This window comes from Hippopotamus amphibius, chromosome 11 (genome assembly GCF_030028045.1).
Source record: "Hippopotamus amphibius kiboko isolate mHipAmp2 chromosome 11, mHipAmp2.hap2, whole genome shotgun sequence".
Lineage (NCBI taxonomy): Eukaryota > Metazoa > Chordata > Mammalia > Artiodactyla > Hippopotamidae > Hippopotamus > Hippopotamus amphibius.
Window position 1 is genome coordinate 106,809,329 of NC_080196.1, and position 21,719 is coordinate 106,831,047.

The window sequence follows — 21,719 nt, forward strand, 5'->3', positions numbered from 1 at the left end:
GCAGGGGCTGCAGGGATCATACTCGCCTGTGTACTGATATGCACGAGGCCCAAGAAGTGCAATTCTCCCCAAGCTCCCCAATGAGCTCTGACCTTGGCAGCTCCCCTGGGAAGAGAGAGGCCTCAACCTAACACCCTGCAGGGTTGGGGTAAAGGTTTGGAGGGTCTCTGACGTGTCTCCAGTCTCAGTGCGCAAGAGGGTGGGCATAATTCTAATAGTCACAGGGCTGTCCTCGTGCTGACCCTTGGACAAAGCCCATCAGACCCCTCACAGGTTGGTTCCTGGCCATGAGGTCCTTGATAAGAAGCCTATCGATCTCCTCCTTTGAGACCCCATTATTGAGTAACCACACTCAGAAATATTTCTGGAAAGGCTCCTACGTGGGTTACCCGAGGGTACCCAATTCCCACTGTCACTCTGTGTTGATCAACCTTTGCTGTCTACATGGTGGCTTCTTTTTCCATGTCCAGAAATTTGTCAGTTAAGGCTTGGATTGTGTCACAGACTGACTGACCTGACTTCATGAGGGGCTTAACCGGGTCTAGTAACAAACAGGAACAGAAAGGACACACCTAGAATGTGAGTCTGCTTAACAGCCTCATTACCCACTGTTCCTAGTCCCTCACCGGAGACCCAAGAGACCACCAGGAGGCTCGCAGGGCCACTCCAGCCTCTGTGAAGGTAGGACAGACGTGTTTATCGGTTACAGGAAACTCATTACAGACGGGCCAGACTCGTTAGTTCACCAGGCTGAGGCCGGTTAGGGTCTTGGATATCTGCACCAGACCATCCCCACTTCCTCCTCCTCCTCAAGCAAAGTTGCACTGTTACCGCCTCTGCGGGAGCCGGTCTAGAGTGACACACCCTTCAAGGCACCACGAAATTGCCTCTGTGTAAACACTGGTTTCCATGAGAATCAAAATGCCTGTAAGCAACCCGCAGGGCGCCCCATACCCATCAGCAAGGCCGCTGAGTGCCCCGTGGGGCCCTCGGGCTTCCTGCTCTTCCAGAGCAGGACTGCCCTCAACTGACCACCCTGCTGCTGCACCAGTTCTGTCGTGTAGAGGTGGTTAATTAGGACGACAAACCAAAGTGAAAGTCACAATCAAGGCTTTATTCACTTTCTGCGACAGTGCAAGCCAAGAGGCAAAAAAAAACCCAACAGGTGCCAGCTCCTCAGTGCTCCATTTTTTCTGAGTGGAACTGGAACAGGCGAGGGGCAGGCGAATGCAGCACAGAGAGAGAAATTCATCTCCCTGCTGAGGAGCCCTGAACAGAAGGCTTCTGCCTCTCTCAGGACCCCTGGGCAGAGGGACGGAGAAGAGAAAGGGCAGGAGTGGAAAGGTACCGAGTCCTAGTGGAGAAAGGTGCCTCAGCCAAGCCCCTCAATAAGGAGGTTTCCCAGAGGAGGTTCTCCTAAGAAATGCCTTAAGTGAGGCCCCCAATACGGAGGCGTCTAAAACAGGCAGCTCAGCTAAGAATGCAAACACACACATGAGCACGGCTGGCCTGGGGGCCTGAGTCTATGACTACAACTCCCTCCAGAGACTGCAGTTGCATTGGCTGTGCACCAAGTCTGGGGTGGGGAAGGCAGCTTCCCCGGGGGAGGCCTGCCAGGAAAAGCCTTGAAATTGCCTATAGTCAGGCCTGAAAGATCACGCACAGGACTTTGGTCTGAAGCAGGACTCTCCACTTACTATAAGCAAGGCCTTGTGATTAACGCTGTGTTACTGCATGGTGACCAAATTACAGCACCCAGTAGCGACTGAAGCCAAAAAACTTAACAAATGTACAGGTAAAATGGTAAAACAGAAGTCTGACAATTTTTTGATCTTATAGCTGTTCATAAAACTCTATCAAGCGTAACTCCATTTCGTACATATATAGCACTTAGAGCAACTCCTGGAACAAAACTAGTGCTATATGAGCACTGGCCAGCACTGTCTCTATTACTAAAAGATTAGTTTCACACTACGTAATACATTTGAAACTAATACAATATTGTAAATCAACTATATTTAAAAAAAAAAAATACTCCCATACAGAATTAGCAAATTAAGTAGCGTAGATTAAGTGCTCAATAAAACAAATGTTATTTAAAAAAAACATTAGATTCAAACAAATATTCAGAACAACATCACAGTTGGAAGAAGTGAAGATATTATTTTATAACGTATATACTCACGATTCATCTAAATCTTCCACATATCCTTTACAGAAAGCCATATCAAGTAAAAAAACTGGAAAAAAAATAAAGACAAAATGTAAACAGTATAATAAATGCTGATTTATCTTTTGGCTTATATCATATGGTTATTAACCTATAAAATGTTTTTGGTTTTTTATAACCTACCAAAAAATTCATCATTTATCCATCCCAGGGCACAAATGATGCAAAAGCATAAATACTGTAGTTCACCAGCTTACTAAATATTTATAACAGTATGGTGACAGCAAGTTCTATGTAGACTAGTAAATCTAAGACACAGAAGTTCTTTTTAAACATATTTTTATTCTCATTCTTTTTTTCCTTTTTACCATTCCATCTTTTTGGAGTAGAGATGAAAATTGTTTTTCTATATTTCTTTTTCTCTAATAGCAATAATCTTCTCAGTATAAACTTCAAATGCCATTCAAAATACCGTTCCCCGCCGCCCCCCCCCCCCCCCGCCTCCAAACTGATAGAAACAAAACTGAGCTACACTTTCAATAGTGATTGTACAACAGTGCCCGGCACGTAGTGGGAACTAAACGGCTGCTGTGTAAATGGACACATCATGATGAGAACCAGGGTATTCGATGCTGGCCGGAGGCCGAGAAAGGCCAACACGCCCCTCAGGTCCCTTCTCACACCGCACAGCCCCGGAGACCAGCCAGGAACCGTCCAAGACCCTCCCTCTCTTAGCCCCCGGTTTGGCCACCAGCTGGGAGTTCAGCATCCTTGACGCCCAGGGACGGAGTCAGCGCTCCTGAAACCTCCTTCCGCACCGAGAACGGAAGCAAACGGACAGCGCGGGTCCCCAGCGAGGCGGCGCCGGGGAAGGAGCCTGAGGCGTCCGCTCAGTCGCGGGACCCGGAGGGCATCTCGGCGGCCCCGCGGGCCTCCCCCCACCCGGGGCCGAGGCCCGGCCCGGCCCTCCACCCGACCCCACCGGGGGAGGGGCCCCGCGCCCGCCCGCAGCGCCCCGCGCGGCCTTTACCTGCGAAGCAGAGCTGCAGGGCGGCCCCGCGTCTCCGAGCTGCCATGCTCGCCGCCGAGGAGCTGCAGGAGCCGACTCTGCGGAGGGGAGCGAAGGTGACACCGGCAGCCGCAGCCTGCGCTCCCGGAAAGGGAAGCCAGCGGGCCTGGGCGCGGAAGGGAAGCTCGGCGGGGGCGGGGCAGGCTGGCCTCCGCGACCCTCCCAGGACCCCGCCGACCTCCGCCTCTGAGCATGCGCGGAACTACGGCGCCGGCGCGGAACTGGGACGCATGCGCAGTCGCATCCTCAAAGCCTTTGCGGCCGGGACCGCCTCGCGGAGCGTGGGAACCGAGTGTGGGGGCGGAGCGTTGCGTTGGGGGTGTGTGGACTGGGGGCGTTAGGGGGCGTTTCCGGGAAGTTAAATGCCTGCTAGAGTTTGAGCGGCCGCTGAGGTAGACGGACGACGCTGGAGGCTGAATCCTACCATTTCTTTTACGTGCTGCTCTGTTAGCTGTGGGCAGAAGGGTGAAAGGCTCTGGATGTTGCGTGACTTTACATGTATTTCCAGAATGAATTTGGGATTTTCTGTGACTCTGTTTGCAAAATCGAGATCTGTCTCATTTTGCTCCATTAATGCGTTTTTTTGCCAACTAAAAGAGTCTCTTTTAAAAAAGTGTTTTTCTTGAAACCTGAAAACATGAAGTTGATCGTGATATAACTTTTTTTGATTATTTGTTCCAGTTTCCTGATTTTTGAAATAAGTAAAATACTTACTATAAGATGTTTATGTTGCTGTTTTTCTACATAACTAAAGTAATTTTTAAAAGCGATCTAGTTTTATACGATAGTGATTGCTGCAGAAACTACATCTGACACGTGAAATTTTTATAGGAGGTGAAATAGCAGAGGATTTAGATTAGGTCAATTATTGAACCTGTGTTATGAGAACAGAAATGGATTATGATGTCAGCTCATTCACCGTAAATTCAAAATTCCATCAGGCAGAAAGCTCATGAAACACAACTATTCCTAATGACCAGAAGCTTAAATTATAATCTGAGAGCAAGCCCTAGGTTTCATCCCTTCTATGCATACAGCACAGTATCCACTGAAGGCATTCAGCAGATTCAAATACGTATATGTTTAAATTGAGCATCTAGTTTATTCTAAGAGTTTAACATAACGTAAATATTTAATCCTCATGAGCGTTCTCAAAGTAAGAAATAGTATAAGTGAGGATCCAGGGGCTCAGAAGGTAATTTGCTTAATAATTGAAAATGATGGATTTGCCATTTGAAACAAAGTCCCAGACTCCAGAGCCGGAATTTTTTTCTGTAACAGGACACTACCTCTGAGGATTTCTTTATGCCCTAGAATATTCTCCCTTTCTCTTCCTTGTCTCCTTTTTCAATCATCCTATTTGAGCTAATGATACAAATGCTTGACCAGTTTCCCTGGAAGTTATGCTAGGTACTTCCCTACTTAATATTTTCTATGTTCAACTGCTTACCATATCTTGTTGCTTTTATTGCCTAAGTATCTCTTCGATCTGTCCCCATTTTCTCCATCTCCATTACCCCCAGGTCGGGTGTTACCTTCTGTTGCTTGGATAATTGAAATGGCCTCCTAATTGGGCTCCTAGCCTCTGGTTTCCCCTGTAAGGCACTCTGTGTGTCACTTGCTAGATGGATGTTTCAGAAATACAATTCAGAACTTTAATACAAAGTCAGATTATTTGAAACTTGAACAGTGCTCCCTGGGATACAGAATTTTTCATCATCTGCTGTTTCCTCTGATTTCTCTCCCATTAGTCCCATCGTCCCCTAACTATGCATCACCAGCGACAGTTCCCTGCTGAACCAGCCATGCTGGTTTCATCCCTTGCACTTTGTGTAAAATAATCTTCATCAGGTAGATTGAATGTTGTTACCATCAGCGCGTTTGCTATTTTGGCAAAAATCTCATATGTTTTATTCTCTTTAAAAAGTGCTTTACTTTCTTAAAAGCAGTTTTAGATTCATAGCATAACTAAGAGGAAAGTACAAAGGTATCCCCAAAATAGAAGTACACTAAAAAATTCTTATTTTTCTGTTTCAAAATTCTGTCTTTCACAGCATGTAAAAGAATATATATATTTTAGAATTTTCATCACAGCTTAAATTAGCATGTGGATTATTTGTCTTGACCCAGCCTGTGCTTTCCAATAGCATAACCACTAGCCATATGTGGCTATCGAGCTCTTGAAATATGGCTAGTAGGATGCACTTGCTGAGTACTAGTTTTATTTAATTTCAATAAACTTAAATTTTAAAACTGATACTTGTTTCAGTTACTGGAAAATGTTTACGTTTGGCTGGAAAAACCTAAAAATACATTAGACTTTGAAGACAGCATAAAAAAGAATGTAAGTTTCTCATCTTGATTACATTGAAATTATAATATTTTAGGTATGAGGTCATAAAGTATATTAAAACTAATTTTTCCTGTTTTTTATTTTTCAATGTGATTACTAGAAAATTTAAAACTACATGTGTGGCTTGCATTATATTTCCATTACTCACTGCTCACCTAGATAACCTGAAAATGATTAGAATAGAGCATTGATCTGAAAATGGTCAAAACAAAACAAACTTTTTTAAGGTTTTTGTACAGAGAATAGGCTAAATTTACAAATGCTAAAACTTGTATTTAGTAAGTTCATAATACAATATGGAATACATTTTTAATAAAAAAAAAAAGTGTGTTTTTCCTGATTATTTGTCTCCAGTGGTGATGAATTTCCTTGACATTTATAAGGTTCTGTATTAAATACGACATTTTTAGAAAGCCTTTCAAATGAACTGCATATGCTACATGTGTATATATGCCTTGTATGTTATGCATAGACATCCTAACCAAAAGACATGTACAAGAATGTCTATAGCAGGTCTGTTTGTAATTGTGAAAAACTGAACAATCCAAATGCCTAGTAGCAGAATGGATACTATAGCTGTATTCCTGTAGCAATGAGAATGAGTGAACTTTTGTGGAGGGAACTACATCGATGCATTTCATGAGCAAAATGTTGAGCAAAAGTGAGAAATCAAAGAAAGCTGCTCACTGCATGATATGATTTGAGCTTAAAGCTCAAAAAAACAGGCAGGTTAATCAAGAATGTTAAAAGTCAGAGGTACAACTGATGTTTTGTTTCTTGATCTGAGTGCTGTTACAGATGTGTTTACTTTGTGAAAATGCATTGAGCTCTGCTCTTATGGTTCATGTACTTATCTGTATATAGATTCTAATAATAAAAATTTAAAAATAAGAATAAATCTATATATATATTTTTAATGGAAAGATCATTGTACAGCATTAAAGCAGTGCTTCTCACATGTACTAAGTGTCAGTTACCTGGAGAGCCTGATCAAACACAGTTTCCAATCACTCCTTACAGAATCTGAGTCAGTAGTTCTGAATTTGCATTTCTCCAAAGTTCCTGGGTGATGCTCTTGCTTCTGGTCTGCAGATCTCATTTAGTGATGTTGAAGGGAAAATAAATTCAGAAAATACTGTTCATTTTTAGATTGCTTTGTGTAACATACATGAGGAAAAAACTAGAAAAAATTACTTTTTTTATAGTTATTTCTTGATGTTATGTAATGGTTTTATTGTTAATTTTAAATGACAATTTAAAAATTTTGTTATTTTTATGTCTCAGTTTTAATTTCTAATATGGAAAATATTGTTGGATACAACCCACATTTAAAAAAAAAAAAAGGTCTTTGGAGTTTTCAGTGTATTCTTAAGAATATACAGAGGTCCTGAGACCCAAAGTTTGAAAACAAAGTATACATTTATAGAACTCTGCATTCAACAAGCAGGGAATATATACACATGGAAAAGGTAAGAGAAAAGTATGTACCTAATATATCATAAAGTAAGTTTCAACAGATTAAAAAATGTGGTATTATCAATATATTCTCTGACGACAACAAAATTAGTTTAGAAATCTATAACAAAAGAAAATATTACCCGTCTAGAAACAACACAAATAACATGTTTGTGAAAAATAATAGGAACTAAAATATACTTAGAACTAAACAAGAAAGGAAAATATACTCATTAAAATTGTAGGATGCAGGAAAATCTGTACATTTAGAGAAATTGATAGACAAATTTTTTTAGAATGAAAAAAGAGATTGAAAATTAGTGAACTAAATTCCCTCTTTAAGAAGTGAGGGAAAAGAGAAAAAGAAGGCACAAAAGGTAAAAAGGGACATTCATTTTATTTTCTCATGCCAGAAACTGTTCTGTGCACTGAGAACATAGCATTGAACATAATGGACTCTAGTGCAGTTTATTTCCTAGTGGGTTATAAGGGTTATCACATATGGCATATATATAGCTGGGCTGTGTTTTAAATGCTTTACCTACATTAACTCATTCGGAGAGATAGGGAAAGAAGATGCAATAGAGAGACAGAAGTCCTGAAGTGTGTTTTTCGAAGCAACCAATAAAATGGATACATTTCTTGTTATAGTGAATCCAGAAATAGAGAACACGTGAAAGATGATGAAGCAATGAGGAAGCATCTAAAGCATCCAGAAACCACCAGGGTGAAGGCTGAATCATGCTTCTGGCCCAGAGAAGTGGAAGTCATTTTATGTCAGACCAGTTAAAGTAAGACAGCTCCTTCATTCATCCCATTCTCATTCCCTACATGCCAACCCTTGAAGAGTGGAGGCCCAGTTAGCTAGCTGAGAAAGGCAAAAAAGAGAGAAGGTAAATCAAGACCCTCTATCCCACTGCAAGTTTCCAACCTAATAGTCTCTGGGAGGGGGAGGAGAAAGTGTTGCCATTATTATTTATTCAATAAACTAATTACTAATTAATAATATTAGGACCAAAAGAGTGACATAAATATAGATAGTAGAGATTAAAAAGATCGACTTTATCATGATATCTATGAAAAAATAAAATCAAAAAGTTATAAAGAAATTCAACATAGCAAGGTAGATTCTAAACTAGAAAGATGGTAACTGGATAGTCATTAAAGAAATTGAATCAGAAGTTTGAAATTAAAAAGAAAATACACTATACAACTTTTATGGGAAAAAAAATCTGCTACACAAACTCTTCCAGAGAATAGAAAATAGGTAACACTCCCCAGCTGGTTCCATAAAGCTCATATAAACTTGGTAACAAAACCAGAAGAAGCATGTGTGAGAAAGGAATTATACAGGCCAATTCATTCATGAACAAAAATGGAAAACATTCCAAATAAAATATTATCAAACCAGATCTAGCAAAGCACCAGAGAAGCAAATGTGTGTTAACATTAGGGGGAAAAATTAGTGTAAATTTTCCATAGTAACAGATAAAAGATGAAAGATATATAGTCATTTAAATGATTAAATGCGGTGAAAATTTTGATACATATCAGCCCCCAATCATAACAGACAACTAGGAATAGGACAAACCTTCAACATGAGGTGCTGTGGAGGTTAATTTCTGGTAGTCCTGGAACCTCCCTGAATGCTATTGCTAAAGTTCCTGTATGACACTAACCTCTGGCCCCAACACCTGAACCATGCAGATTAGTAACATCGATTTTGTAACCATGGTGTGGAGGAGTTTCAGGGCGGTTTTAAACCAGCCTGTCAGCATTTTTTATTGGCAAGAATGAGATTGATGATTTGCATCTCACCTCTGGAAACTTCTACTGTTAAGGCTGATTTTGTAGCAAGAACATGTGTATGTGACCAGCAAAATATTTTAAAATGCAGTGATATTCCATTTTGGGCTCCCAAGGTCCAAGGTGTTCTATGCATATGTAAATGTTTCTGATCCAAAAAAGAAAGTGCTTACAACCATGACCCTTATAGAAGATAGAAACTTGTACCCAGCTTCCCCAGACCCCTCACTATGAGATGGCCTTTGGCAGAGATCCCAACCTTTATTTCAACACTGTTGTTATATTGTATCCTTTTCCTGTAGTAGATTTTAAATTTATAAGCATTGTTATTTCAGGATCCTAAGCAATCTTCTTTAGCAATCAAACTCTCTTTTAGCACAGTTGGCATTAGAGGTGGGATTGCTTAAAAGACCTCTGACTTATTTTTTGCTGAAAGTATGGCTTAGGCATTATTTAGAAAGAAAAAGGATGATTCTGATAAAGGGGATGAAAATTAACTATTGGATGCAGTGGTGGTTTCCAAACTTGGTTTGAAGTTGCACAGGCTTTGAGATCAGTTACTGGTCATAAGACGTTCCATTGCAATCTAGAAATGATAGAACCTAAACACCAGGAGCTAGCAAAATTAGAAGACAAGTGAAAACTGATGGCAGGTTGGCTAAATCCGTTCCAGTTGAAGCTTTTAGCGTTGACAAAAGTAAGGTTCAGAATATCCTTCGGTTGAGTTTCATCCTCTCTGACCGGCGAGTGGAGCTCCAACCATGGGAAGCTGGGCCGTATAACTTGTGACGGTTCAGCTTAGCTTGGGAGCCCCGCCACAGCCAAGAAGATGATCCAGGCGGGGCCGGCAGACAGCAGAGGGCAGGAAACCAGTGGAGTAAGGGATTAATCAGCAATGAAGTGGAGGTGTTTTGTAACTTGTTATAAGCATTGTCCTGATGGCCCTTGTTAAAGTGGCTCCTGAGAATTTTAGATCAAGTTGCCGTGTCTCTGGCTTTGAACACTGTTGAGTAGAGGCGGATGTTTGCATTCACCCCAGATCCACTGTGGCTGCTATCTTTGTGGGGATAGTTCTAGGCAAAATCCTTGCTGACTGGAGCGGATTAGGACAGGGGCCATTCATTCCTAGAGAAGAGTAATTGCACTGTCCTTCCCTTGTCACTGAAATGCCAGCATCTACTGAAGCTGCAGAAATGCTGCTGCTGCAGGCAGTGCTGGCCTGGCTGTGACCGTAAAACAAGCTCCCCACGCGGTGCCCCTCAGTTGCCACCATGGCAACCGTATGTGATTTTGCCCTTGAGACCTCGGAGGATGGAAAAGAGGCAATTTGGGGTCTTTAATTACAGCTTCCTCCTATAAGACTTCAAGATAATACAAATGTTAGGTTTTTACCAAAAACAGCAATCAAAACAAGAGAAGGGCAAGAATTCAGGACCTAATGGTGTGGAACTCTTTAGATGGTTAATTTAAAATGGCATTAAAGAGGAGGAAATTGGATAGAATTTTATATAAAGCCAAGGAAACACAACTATCACTCTTCAAACTTCCTAAGATATAAAAACATCAAGGCAGATATGCTTGTCTTATCCAAAATTAGGGGAAATTCAGATAAAGAAAGGCTCTCATGAGCCTACAGCACCATTTCCAAAATGCCCACATTTACTACTAAGGCAAGATATCGGTTTTCTATTACTACTTCTTGAAACAATAGAATTTACTATCTCATGGTTCTGTAGATTAGAAGTCTAGTAAGCTCAGCTAGTTTCCTTGCTCCAGGTCCCACAAAGCCCAAAGTCAAGGTGTCAGAAGGCTCTGGGAAAGACCTCACACACTCATTCCAGTTGCTGGTGGAATCCACTTCCATGTGAGTGTGGGACTGTGGCCCGCCTCCTTGCTGGCTGGTGGCTGAGAGTTCTTCTTGGCTTCTAGAGACCACCTACGTTCCCTGATTGTGGTCCCCTTCAAAGCCAGCAGTGGTGGATCAAGTCCTCATGCTTCAGATCTCTCTAATTTTCCCTTCTGCTGCAGCTCTCTGGCTTCTTCCTTCCTCTTCTGTTTTCAGGGGCTCATGTGGCTACATCAGGTCCACCTGGATAATCCAGGATGCTCTCCCCATCATAGCATCACCTGATTAGTCATCTTAATTTCATCTGTAAAATCCCTTTAGTTTTCACAAGGGTACGTGAATCTTGATAGGCCATCTTTAGAATACTGCCAGCCACAGGCAGTAATAGAGGAAGAGCATGGCATGAAGGATGATCTCTCCTGACCAATCCGTGTGCAAGAACCAAGGCCTTTTACGAATGTGTGCATGAAATGGCCTGCAGATGGAGAAGAAAATCTTTTAGGTCAGCTGGATACAGGAGCACTGCCTAGGCCTGCTCATGAGCCCCTTGGTGGGGGGGCGGGGGGGGGTTGATAGAATTAATTAAGGGAAACAGGGAGATGCTACTGTAAGAAGAATAAAAATTAAAGTCATTAAAAGTTGAAATAAGTGATTTTTAGAATTCTACTCTGGTGGTTTCTTCCTTACCTGAATGTATAATTACTATAGATATAATGATTGGCTAAAAATCCTTCTCTATACTGAGTAAATCAAGGAAAATAAACAACAGATCTGCCCTAAATCCAGTAGTAATTGGATTTGAATAATGGAAGCCCTTAGAGTTTTCAAATGGTTAATTTGAACCACTATCATGTGCCTCAAATCACAAATATTGCTGCCCTGATTAAGGACGTGTTAGTGCAGGTGTGTTGGTCCCACACCCTCACTCTGCAGTAACCTGATGTTGCCGGTGAGGAAGACGGGTGGATCTTGGAGGCTGACCCAGGACTACAGGGGGCGCCAGTGAACAGCAGCCCTAACGTGGTCCAGACTATTCAGCTGCTACACAGATTATTCAACAAGCTGAAGATGAGCGGTTCTCCAGAGCTGACTTGGTTAATGCCTTTTTTCAGTATTGGTTGCTGGGGGGCATCATCGACAGGGTGCATTTGTGTGGAATGATTTCCAGTGCACATTTGCCTCAAGGATATTTGCACTTCCCTGTGTGCTGTCACAAGTCTAATGAGGCAGATCTGCTGTAATACAGCTAGACTACCGTGTTCTAGTGCACGATACGGATGACATGATTATTTCTGAAACTGAGAATCAACCTAAAAGCATTATTATGATCATAAATATATGACTGATGAAAGATGGTTTATGAACCCTGAAAAAATCCAGAACCTTGCAAAGACTGTAAACTTTGGGAGGGTTACGTGGGCTGGCGTGCCCTGTGATACGCTGCAGGCCACTAGGAATACAGGGTTCTTGCTCCCCCACCTCTCTTATTAGACTAAACAAGCGGCCTGATGCCTGATAGGCCTAATCGCTTTTGGAGGAATCACATCCCCCACTTAAGGACACTATTAGGCCCAATTAATTTACACCACCTGGAAAAAGGTCATTTTTGGTTAGAAGCTTGAACAAAACAAGCCTTCTTGAAACTGCAGAGGCTGTAGCCCAAAGTATCCTGTGTGGACCGTAAGGGACTGAATTGTGTTGAAGCTTTAAATTTGTATGTCAGAGCGCTAATGCCCAATGTGATGGTATTTTCAGGTGGGTATTTCTGAGGCAGTTAGGTTTAAATGAGATCACGGGGGCACATGATGGGGTTAGTGTCCTTATAAGATCAGGAAGAGACCAGAACTTGCGCTCTCTCTCTCCCCACCACGGGAGGATTCAGAGAGAAAGCAGCTTACCTGCAAGCCAGGAGGAGGGCAGTACCAAAGCCCAGCCATGCTGCTCTGTAAACTTGGGCTTCCAGCCTGCAGAATTTAGACCTTTGTTGTTTAAGGCACCCAGTGGTGGTATTTTGTTACAGCAGCCTGAACTGACTGAAGCAGCTGGTTTCACAGGTTCTCATCTGGAGGGGAATTTGCCTCAAGATGAATCATACCTCACACCTCACCCACACCTAATTTAGATGAGACTTTGGATTTATTTAGAGTTGATGCTGGAAGGAGTTAGGATATGGGGGGCTGTTGGGATGGATGAATGTATTTTGCATGCAAGGAGAACATGAATTTTGGGGATCCCGAGGCATAATGTTATAGACTGAATGTTTGTGCCCCCCCTACAGATTCGTATGTTGAAACCCTAGCTCCTAATGCGATGGTATCTGGACATGGGGCCTTTGGGAGATAATTAGGTTTAGATGAGGTCATGGAGGGGGGAGGGTGAGGCCCCATGTTGGGATTACTGTCCTTATAGGAAGAGGAAGAGACAAGAGAGCTCTCTCTCTTTCCCCCGTGTGAGGAAGTTGATTGCCTGCAAGCCAGAAAGAGAGCTCTCATCAGAAACCAGCCATGCTGGTATGCTCATCTTAGACTTCCCAGCCTCAAGACCTGTGAAATAAATGTCTGTTGTTCAACCCACCCAAGTCTGTGATATTTTGTTACAGCAGCCTGTGCTGACTAATACAGATAGCAATGCAAAAATGATATTTGAAGTGTCAACCACCTGCCTTCATGCAGACTCAAGTCTTTTTGCAAAAGCCCATAATTGTGGTCAACTAGAAAATTATATTATACTGCTCAGATATACTGTAGTATATTTCTTTCAAAGACAGTTACTAGCTAGTCATTGGGCATTTACTATGACAGCCACGTTAACTGAACACATAAAATTATATCAATTGCTGAATTACCCCCCATGTCATGAGTAATATCAAAAAAAAGCATCCCAACAAGAAGTGAAAAGTTGAGTCCATCATAAAATGGAAATGATATTACAGAAGCTTTCTGCCATGACATACAGTGGGACTCAACCAATTGATAACTTATTCATGAGCAAGTAGCCAGTTTTCCACTAGGACCACTGAAAAGGGCATCTGAAGACTTGTCTGCTGCTCTTACTGATGGGCCTCGTCATTCTGACAGTTTCCCAAGGGTACAAGGGAGTTGGCCTGGTTCACAGGTGGCAGTTCCGGAACGGAGAGCCATGGCTCCATGAGGAAAGCAGCTGCCCTGTGTCCAGCAGATCACAAACCCTTCTGAGAAGAAGGTGAAGGCAAGTCAGCAGTGCACTGGACTGGGTTACAGGCCCTATTCCTGGCAGCAAGAGAACTGGACACAATAAAATCCCTGCAATTTTGCGCTTATTGAATCTTGAACTGTTGCTTATGGACTTGCAATTTGGTCTGATAAGTGGGCATAGATAACTGAATGATAAAGGGACCCCTGTGTCACATACAGTTCTTCAGAAATCACTATGCCAGTCCTGAGTGCAAATCACAGTAGAACTCTTGTTCACCAAAAAACTCATTCTGGTTTCTGAAGGTGACTGGAATCAAGCTGATGCTCTAGTTCTATCATTTGAAGTGGCAGAGTGGGCCCAGGAAAGGAGTGGACATGGTAGAACTCAAGCCATGCAGTGATGGTCTGAATGGCAACATATACCACTGGGCTCTGCTGAAGTTCAAATAGTTCATAAAATTATGCTGCTTTCCAATAGGAAAGGCAACATTTGCGGCTATTTCTGGGAAATACTCCTAGCGGAGAATGTTCGGCACATAGCAGTTTACATTGGCTTTTTTCCTATTCTTCCAGGGGGACTCGAATGGAACATGCAGGCGTGATACTTACTCTTGATTTGCCTCTGTATACCCAACAACTGAAGCCACTGCTGCTAAGAGTGCCCGAGGATTGAACAAAAATAAAAATACTGGGCCATTTTGGTCCTTCTAGTTACATTCCTCAGATCAAGATAAAGCTTTAACCTGCGAACCAAGGATATGTCACAGCTGTGCTACCATGTGATCTCCTCAGCCTTCAACACAGCTGGGGTGGCCCAAGTCGGCAGAACAGCCTGGTCTGTTGTCCTCTGCCTTGAGCAGCCTCATCCATTTCCATCCACTCATACTAAAAAGTTTATTTTCTGTGGGTGTTAATCGTGCTCAAAAGGTTGGGAAGTACCAGATGCGTAATAAGGACCAATAACTTACACCCAACATTATAAGGGTAAAAAAAAATAGAATTGCCTTCAATTTCAAGAACCAGATTAAAAGTTTATTATTACCACACCTATTAAATATTGCACTGAAAGTCCTGGCTTGTGTAGTAAAATGAAGAAAAGGGGATAGGATAAGGATGGGAAGAAAAGGAAACAGTCATTAGTCCTAAATAAGACTATCTATATTGAAAATTTTACAGAGCTCATGCAAATTATTAGCATTAGTCAAGATTCAGCAGTGTCTAGGTTAAGATCATTACGCAAAAATAAATTGTATTTTTTTGAAATAGCAATAAAGAGAAAATGTACATTTAAAAAACATCATTTATAATAGTAACAAAAAAATGTTTCCTGTAATAAGACTAAGAGGTATGAAAGGAATATGGAGAAAATTATAAATCTTATCTAAATAATCTAAACAAGACATAAATAAATGGAAAGATAAAACAATTTAGTGGAGAGAGAACTCAACATCACGCAGCTATCTGTCATCCCCCGATTACCTATCATTCAGTGACATTTCATTTAAAATCTTGTTTTATAAGGATCTTGACATGCAGATTTAAAAATCTGTATAGAAGAGCAAACCTCCAAGTATATCCAAGATGTTCATACAGGAAAAGAATAAGGTGAGAGAACTTATTCTACTAGATATCAAGACTTAAAGCCATATGAGGATGATATGGTATCAGCACAGGGACAATCGATCAATGGAATAGCATAGACAGCCCAGAACAGACTCTGCATAAATGGAAATGACACATGACAGAGAGAGCACTGGAGAAAACTGTATAAAGGAACATACCGTGCTGAGACAATTTCATATCCATAAATACAAAACAATTCATTTGGATCCAAAGCTTACACCGTTAACAAAAATTAATTCCAGCCTGAAAGAAGACACATGGACAGCAATATATTAAAACCTTTAGAAGAATATAAAAGAACATTTGACTCAAAGGATTTCTTAAAAATTGCTAGTCAAAAGGAAAACGATACAGTTGTTGAAACACACTATAGAGAAAATGAAATGAAAAGACAAGCAACAGAGTTGGAAATATTACGTGAAACATAGATAACATAAAAAAGGATTAGTTAGTTTAAAAAAATCAATAAGAAAAGATACAAAGTATGTAATAATGAGCAAAACACACAGCCAAGCATTTTGCAGAAAAGGAAACACAAATATCAAACAATTTGCAAAATGCTCTACTACATAAAAAGGCATTAACTTCATCAGCATGCCATTTGGCTTTCACTTTGTATGTGGTTGTGCAACATCAGGAATTCTCACAACCTGTGAGTAAAATTTATATTTATGAAGACAGTCAACCTAAGGTTCTCTTAGATGTTTTAATACTGAATATAAAATGTAACATTTCATCTAAATTAACTGCTTGATTACATATCTCAGATTAGATTCCAGGCTATCATTATAATAGATCAGATTCTCTTATCCATTAAAAATACAAAAACACAAAAATTTCAATGCTCTATTTTAATTTTCACAAAAATAGCTATATTTAATTCAAAATCTCCCTAGGGTTGAAAGGTGCTAACCCAATTATGGAAGTCAGTTAATAGTCCAGTTAATTAAGTTATTTCCTTCTAGAGGGTTTGCCCAGGGGAATAAACTCAGATTCTTGTCTTTCTGAAGAAACACTTTAAACCTTTTTAGTTATTATACTTCCTTCATAATTTCAACAGAGGATTGACTCACATAATTCTGTCTGCTTATGGAAGTCTGCAGCTCCACCCAGGATAAGCAGCTGATTAGAATGCTTAAATCTATAAATATCATTTCCTCTGAATTGTAAGGACTTTTAAACATTAATACAATGTTTAAAATTGGACTCATTCATATTCTTAAAAGCATACAAATCTGATTTTAAAAATGATAGATTGATCATAGATGTCATATGTCTTCAGTCTGACTACATGTGTCACTTAGGAGGCCATTTCCTTGAGTCAGAAAATGTCTTTTAGGTGATGTATTTAATGCTTACTAGATTGTGTATCACTCATCAATATGATCAATGTATCAACAATACCACAAGGACTAATAAGGTCCGGTAGGAATATATTCTGATCTCTTGACCTTCTTCAGTGTATTTAATTAATATATCTTTTTGTGTATCACAGACTCAGGACTTTAATAGATTTAATGTATTTTAGTTGACAGTCATTATTCCATTTTTGATGCTCATCTTGTCACAATCTTGAATCTCCTTTATGTGGGCCAGGCAGAGTTTACCGGAGTTCAGGGCTTTTCTGTGAGTACCCTGTGTGTTTTAAGTGTTTCTGGTATTTCTACGGTGGATCCCACAAAGGGCTCAGGAAATAGTAATCGTACCTTAAGGTCTTATTCCTCTAAGTGGGTGTTTGGCATTTCTTGAGGGCATTTCTAGGAGTGTCTCCTGGTTATCTTCCTTTTGTAACTCTCACCTGCCCAGGTAATGTGGTTACATCAATTCAGGGTTGAAGTTTTCCAGTTTTTTCTCTTACATGTTTCAGAATATCGTGGCTCCCAGAATCATGGATAGAAAACAGTAATTTTGAGTCATCCCTGCCATGCCAGTTGCATGTTTACAGATCTGGCTCATAAAGGTTTAACATCGATGGAACCCGGTCAGGGCCTGATCTGACCTCATCTTTGGACTGGGGATGTCCCCTGGGGCGATGGAGGCTAGGGACAAAAGGAAGACGTCCATTTTATAAGGAGAACTATATAGAGATGCAAGAGCTGGGGAGAATGTTATGCAGAGGCTAAACAAACTCAGGTTGTGATCCTTATGTGAATTCACAAGTCTTTCTGCACTAAAGCAACTCAGAAATGATGCCAAAGGACAGCCAGGTCAGCCCCAGGCAGTGAAGGGCAGGTATGAGATGGGCCTGACAGTAAGATACCAATTACTCATACCTGTAGCACACTTTGTCTTTGTCCTGGAAAATAAGACCACAGACTCAGGCTTAAAAATAAGTATTGTTCACTGAGAAACACAGGAAGAAATAAATGAAGGAAAGGAGAGGAATACACATCACATATTCCTTCCTTAATATATTAAAATTACAAATCTGGTCAAGTCCCTTTGAGAATTACCTCATGGTTACCGGGAGCAGACAGGGAAGAGAAGATACTGTGATAGTAAACCAGGCAGAGGAAGGCTGAACTTCAAGTCATAAGTTTGGAAACTTCAAAAAGTTCTTTGAAAGAAGCACTGAAAATATAGGTTTCCATCGGGTCATAAAGGTTTTCTAACAGAATATTAAGGAACTATCATTTTGTTGAGACTGTGTTGCTCAAACTACTGACTACTTATGGTCGAGTTCTTGATAATTTGGCTTTACAAATAAGTAAACTGAGATTTAGGAAATAAATTACCAATAACTTGCCTAAAATGAGAACTTACCTAAGAGGTCTTCCAACCAACTGACTCTATAACTTCAATTATTAGAAAGGAGAATTTATTCTTCATAGCACATGCTTACTTCTTCTACTTTGTAATATTTGATTCATAAGAGCTAAGGTGGTTTCTATTAGCCTTTGAAGGACTCAGGTTCAAACTTCGGTTAATAATGAGAATGGCGACATCTGCTGGAACCATGGGTTTCAACATCGAAGAGCAGCTGACCACTGTTATTCGCCCAAATTGTGCCTGCGTTTCCCAGGAGAGGTTACAGATACACATACAGGTAAATGGAGAATAACAAAGTCCATGCTTTATTTATAATAAAGATTTATTATGGAGAAAGCCTGGCTTTTTAAGGCAAGATTTTTAAAGAGCTGAAAGCATCTACAGTATCTTTGCAAAGAGACATACAATACTAAGAAGCTTAAAAAATCAGAGAGAAAGCAGTTGGCAGTGGTTGCTATAGTTGCAAAAATAAACCTGTCCTCTGGGAAGAACTGAAAAGAATAGTTTGCTGCCCCTGAGGATGTTGGTTTCAGGGCTCATTAAGAGGCCCAGGGTGACAGGAGATACCTAGCTTGGAAAAGACAAACAGCTAGAGAAGTGTCCTCTGTAAGTGTGTTTATTACACAAGACTGCAGCATCAGAGGCCGAGATTAGCCAAAACAGCAGGGGACCAATATATGTATTATTTTAAATCCAACCTGCATTTTAGAGTCAGCGTGATGCAGTATGTTTTGAATGCCACAAGGTGACAATAGCAAGAGATTACTGGCATCACCTTGCTTAGGGAGAAATTTTATGCTTCACATATATTTAAGCCACAAATAGGAATCCACAAATGCCAAGGGTTTTATGTGCAATGACTCAAATGTCACAATTTTCAGTCTATTTCAGATTTCAAGCAATGCCTTCTATATTCAGTCTTCTCAAAATGAGTTTCTCGCATTTATTTCCATTTATTTCCAGACTTTTATAAATGTCAACCTTTTCAGATATGTCTTCAGGCCAAAGATCACAACCACCTAAGTTCATTTCTTGAAAGAAACACTTGATCATGTTAGTTACTATTCTCCAGACATGTTTCATCTTATTTCCCACAACCTGGCAGGACACAGACAGAGCAAGTGAAAGGTATGAGTAGTTACATTGTTTCCTTCCTCCTCTACCTGCAGATATTGCTAGAATTTAGTGCAGGAATTTCATGGATACCCTTTCTGTTGAATTTCTTTGGCATTTGGTTTTTCACACTATACAATTCTTTATGATGTCACGTGATCATCATTCTCATATCCCTTGAAACAATTTAGTATTAATGTATAAAAATCATTTTAGTATTTTCTTCATGAGTGTTTGTAAAGGACTTCTTAATTTAAACAATTTTCTGAAGCCTTATATTGTTGATGTATATATTTTTATTATAACAACATATTTAAAAGGACATTTGCCTGGGTATATAATTTTTTTTTTTTTTTCTTCATGTTGCATGTGTGAAAGGATTCAAAATAACAATGACTTTCAAAGCTCTACAGTCTCGCGTCAAATGAGTGAGGCGACCGGGCTGTTACTAAACTCAGTGACAGCCCCTGCTCCCCAAGAGCAACAGCCTCTGAGCAGAAGACCTAATACTCATCAAGAGTATCCGCTCGAGGGATAGACAGGCCTCGATCCTTCAGGGCCTGGACTTTCAGCTTCTCAGCTTCCAGCTTGGTCTGCTGTTCCACCCTCTGTTCTTCCAGGATTTCTTCAATAGACACTTGCTGGAGGGGTGTGTCACTCTCCTTTTCTAAGTCTATTTCTCCTAGTAGGACCACATTTTCTCCTCTGACCACAAAAATCCCTCGAGGAATATCACCGTATTTTTTGCCCACATGAATACGCTCCACAGTCTGATGTAGCACTAAGTTAGCAAATTGATCAATGCTTCTTAAAAAGCCTATAAGCGTCCTTCCATCTCGAAGCAGGACCAAGTGCTTTTTGTCGATGTCCTCGATGAGGCTGGCGGTGCCGGGCATATAGTTCATTTTGAGTTGAGATAAGGCTCCAATGTATAGCGGCGGTGGGCCAGCGCAGTCAACACGTCCTTCCTCCTACCGCAGTCGGCGCCTCGGCGGGACCGGGACGGAAACCCGGACCCGGACCCCCAACACCTGCGCCCCGGCTTTCAGCAGCCGGGGCCTGCCGGAAACGCCGCCATATTACCCCCACCCACTTCCTGGGTATATAATTTTATATCCAAAATTCTTTTCCAAAAATATTAAGAAAATCACTGTACTTCTTGTTTTCTTGTGTCCATTTTTTGGTGTATGTAATGCCTGATGTCTTTCTGATCCTTATTCCTTTGCAGGTGATCTGCTCTAACACACTATAAGCTTTGGAAATTTATGTCTTTGATGTACTTAAATTTTACTGTAGCATTTCCTGGTGTAGTGGTTTTGTCTGTCTGTTTTTGTTTGTCTTACATAACCTGTTTGGCATGAAGGCAGATCTGGAAATGAAACTCAAGTGCACACACACCTGTGACTTTCCTGGACACTTCTCACCAAGCTGCAGGTTTTCATATGTCCAGGACTAACAAGAAGTCCTTTTTTTGATAAGTGATACATGAGATTACAGTATAAACTCACCCATTAGAAACTCCTAATGTTGTAACATCTGTGTTGTTCACTATAGTTCGAACTGAACATTTTTATTTGCAAAGTATCTTTTGACAGTTTCTTCTGAAGATTATTCCATCCTTTGAACCTTACGTTAGAGTGACATCATGTGGCGGGATAAGGTTATGCAGGCAGGCTTGTTGGAGACGTTGCCTGTTTAATCTAGTGAGCGGATACCCTTTTTCTAACAGCTCTTTCATGCCAAATACCATACCCGTTTATATCTAAACAATATTTTATCACTGCACAACAGAGTTAAACTGGATAAGAATTTTCAGAATTTTAAAAAAATATTTTTATTAAATAAATATTTGGAATAACAAAAGGCTGTCCTAGGACAAACACCGATCAAAAGTGCAAAACTCCCCAGTGGTTGTCATTTTTGAGAAAGCCTTAAATTTAAAGTTATTTAAAATTTGAATCCTAGTCTCATCTTATTCTGTGGGTTCCCACCTTTTAAAAGAAGTGTGAATTTTTATTTGTTCATCAAAACAATGATGATAACCTTAAATACGGAGCCCAGGAATGACCTCTGTAAAACACAAAGATCTCTCCGCCACTTGAGATCTCCCCCCAGTCCACGTTAACTGAGTGTGAGCCGACATAAGAACTGTCTGACTTCAGTAGTGTTTTTGCAGCATTCTGACCAAAGTCGTTTCCATGCCGCTACACCCGGCAAGTCACTTGGCAGTGTGTCCTAATGCCACGCGTCAAGCTCATCATTCTCACGGAAACCTTGCTTGCTGCCACAGTGCTAGTTATTGTATTTGCACTATGTTTTCTTCATATATTTTATCTTGATGA

General features: G+C 40.7%; 2 protein-coding genes across 4 annotated transcripts in view; both read right to left on the minus strand.

Annotated features, from left to right (window-relative positions):
• The window catches only part of TMX3 (thioredoxin related transmembrane protein 3), a 44,466-nt gene extending 41,019 nt beyond the window's left edge, over nucleotides 1-3,447 (minus strand). For all 3 annotated transcript variants that reach the window (XR_009047971.1, XM_057698856.1, XM_057698855.1), the window contains exons 1-2: nucleotides 3,201-3,447; nucleotides 2,186-2,240 (exon numbers count right to left, since the gene is read on the minus strand). Coding sequence is in view for 2 of the 3 variants with exons in the window: in XM_057698856.1 (XP_057554839.1) it covers nucleotides 2,186-2,240; nucleotides 3,201-3,246 (101 nt within the window). In the remaining variant the exon portion in view is untranslated. The remainder of the gene's footprint in view (nucleotides 1-2,185; nucleotides 2,241-3,200) is intronic.
• Nucleotides 3,448-19,736: 16,289 nt separating this feature from the next.
• LOC130831556 (U6 snRNA-associated Sm-like protein LSm1) lies at nucleotides 19,737-20,452 on the minus strand. The gene has a single exon (XM_057699795.1). The coding sequence runs from the start codon at nucleotides 20,280-20,282 to the stop codon at nucleotides 19,881-19,883; it is 402 nt and encodes a 133-aa protein (XP_057555778.1). The 5' UTR covers nucleotides 20,283-20,452; the 3' UTR covers nucleotides 19,737-19,880.
• Nucleotides 20,453-21,719: the final 1,267 nt, after the last annotated feature.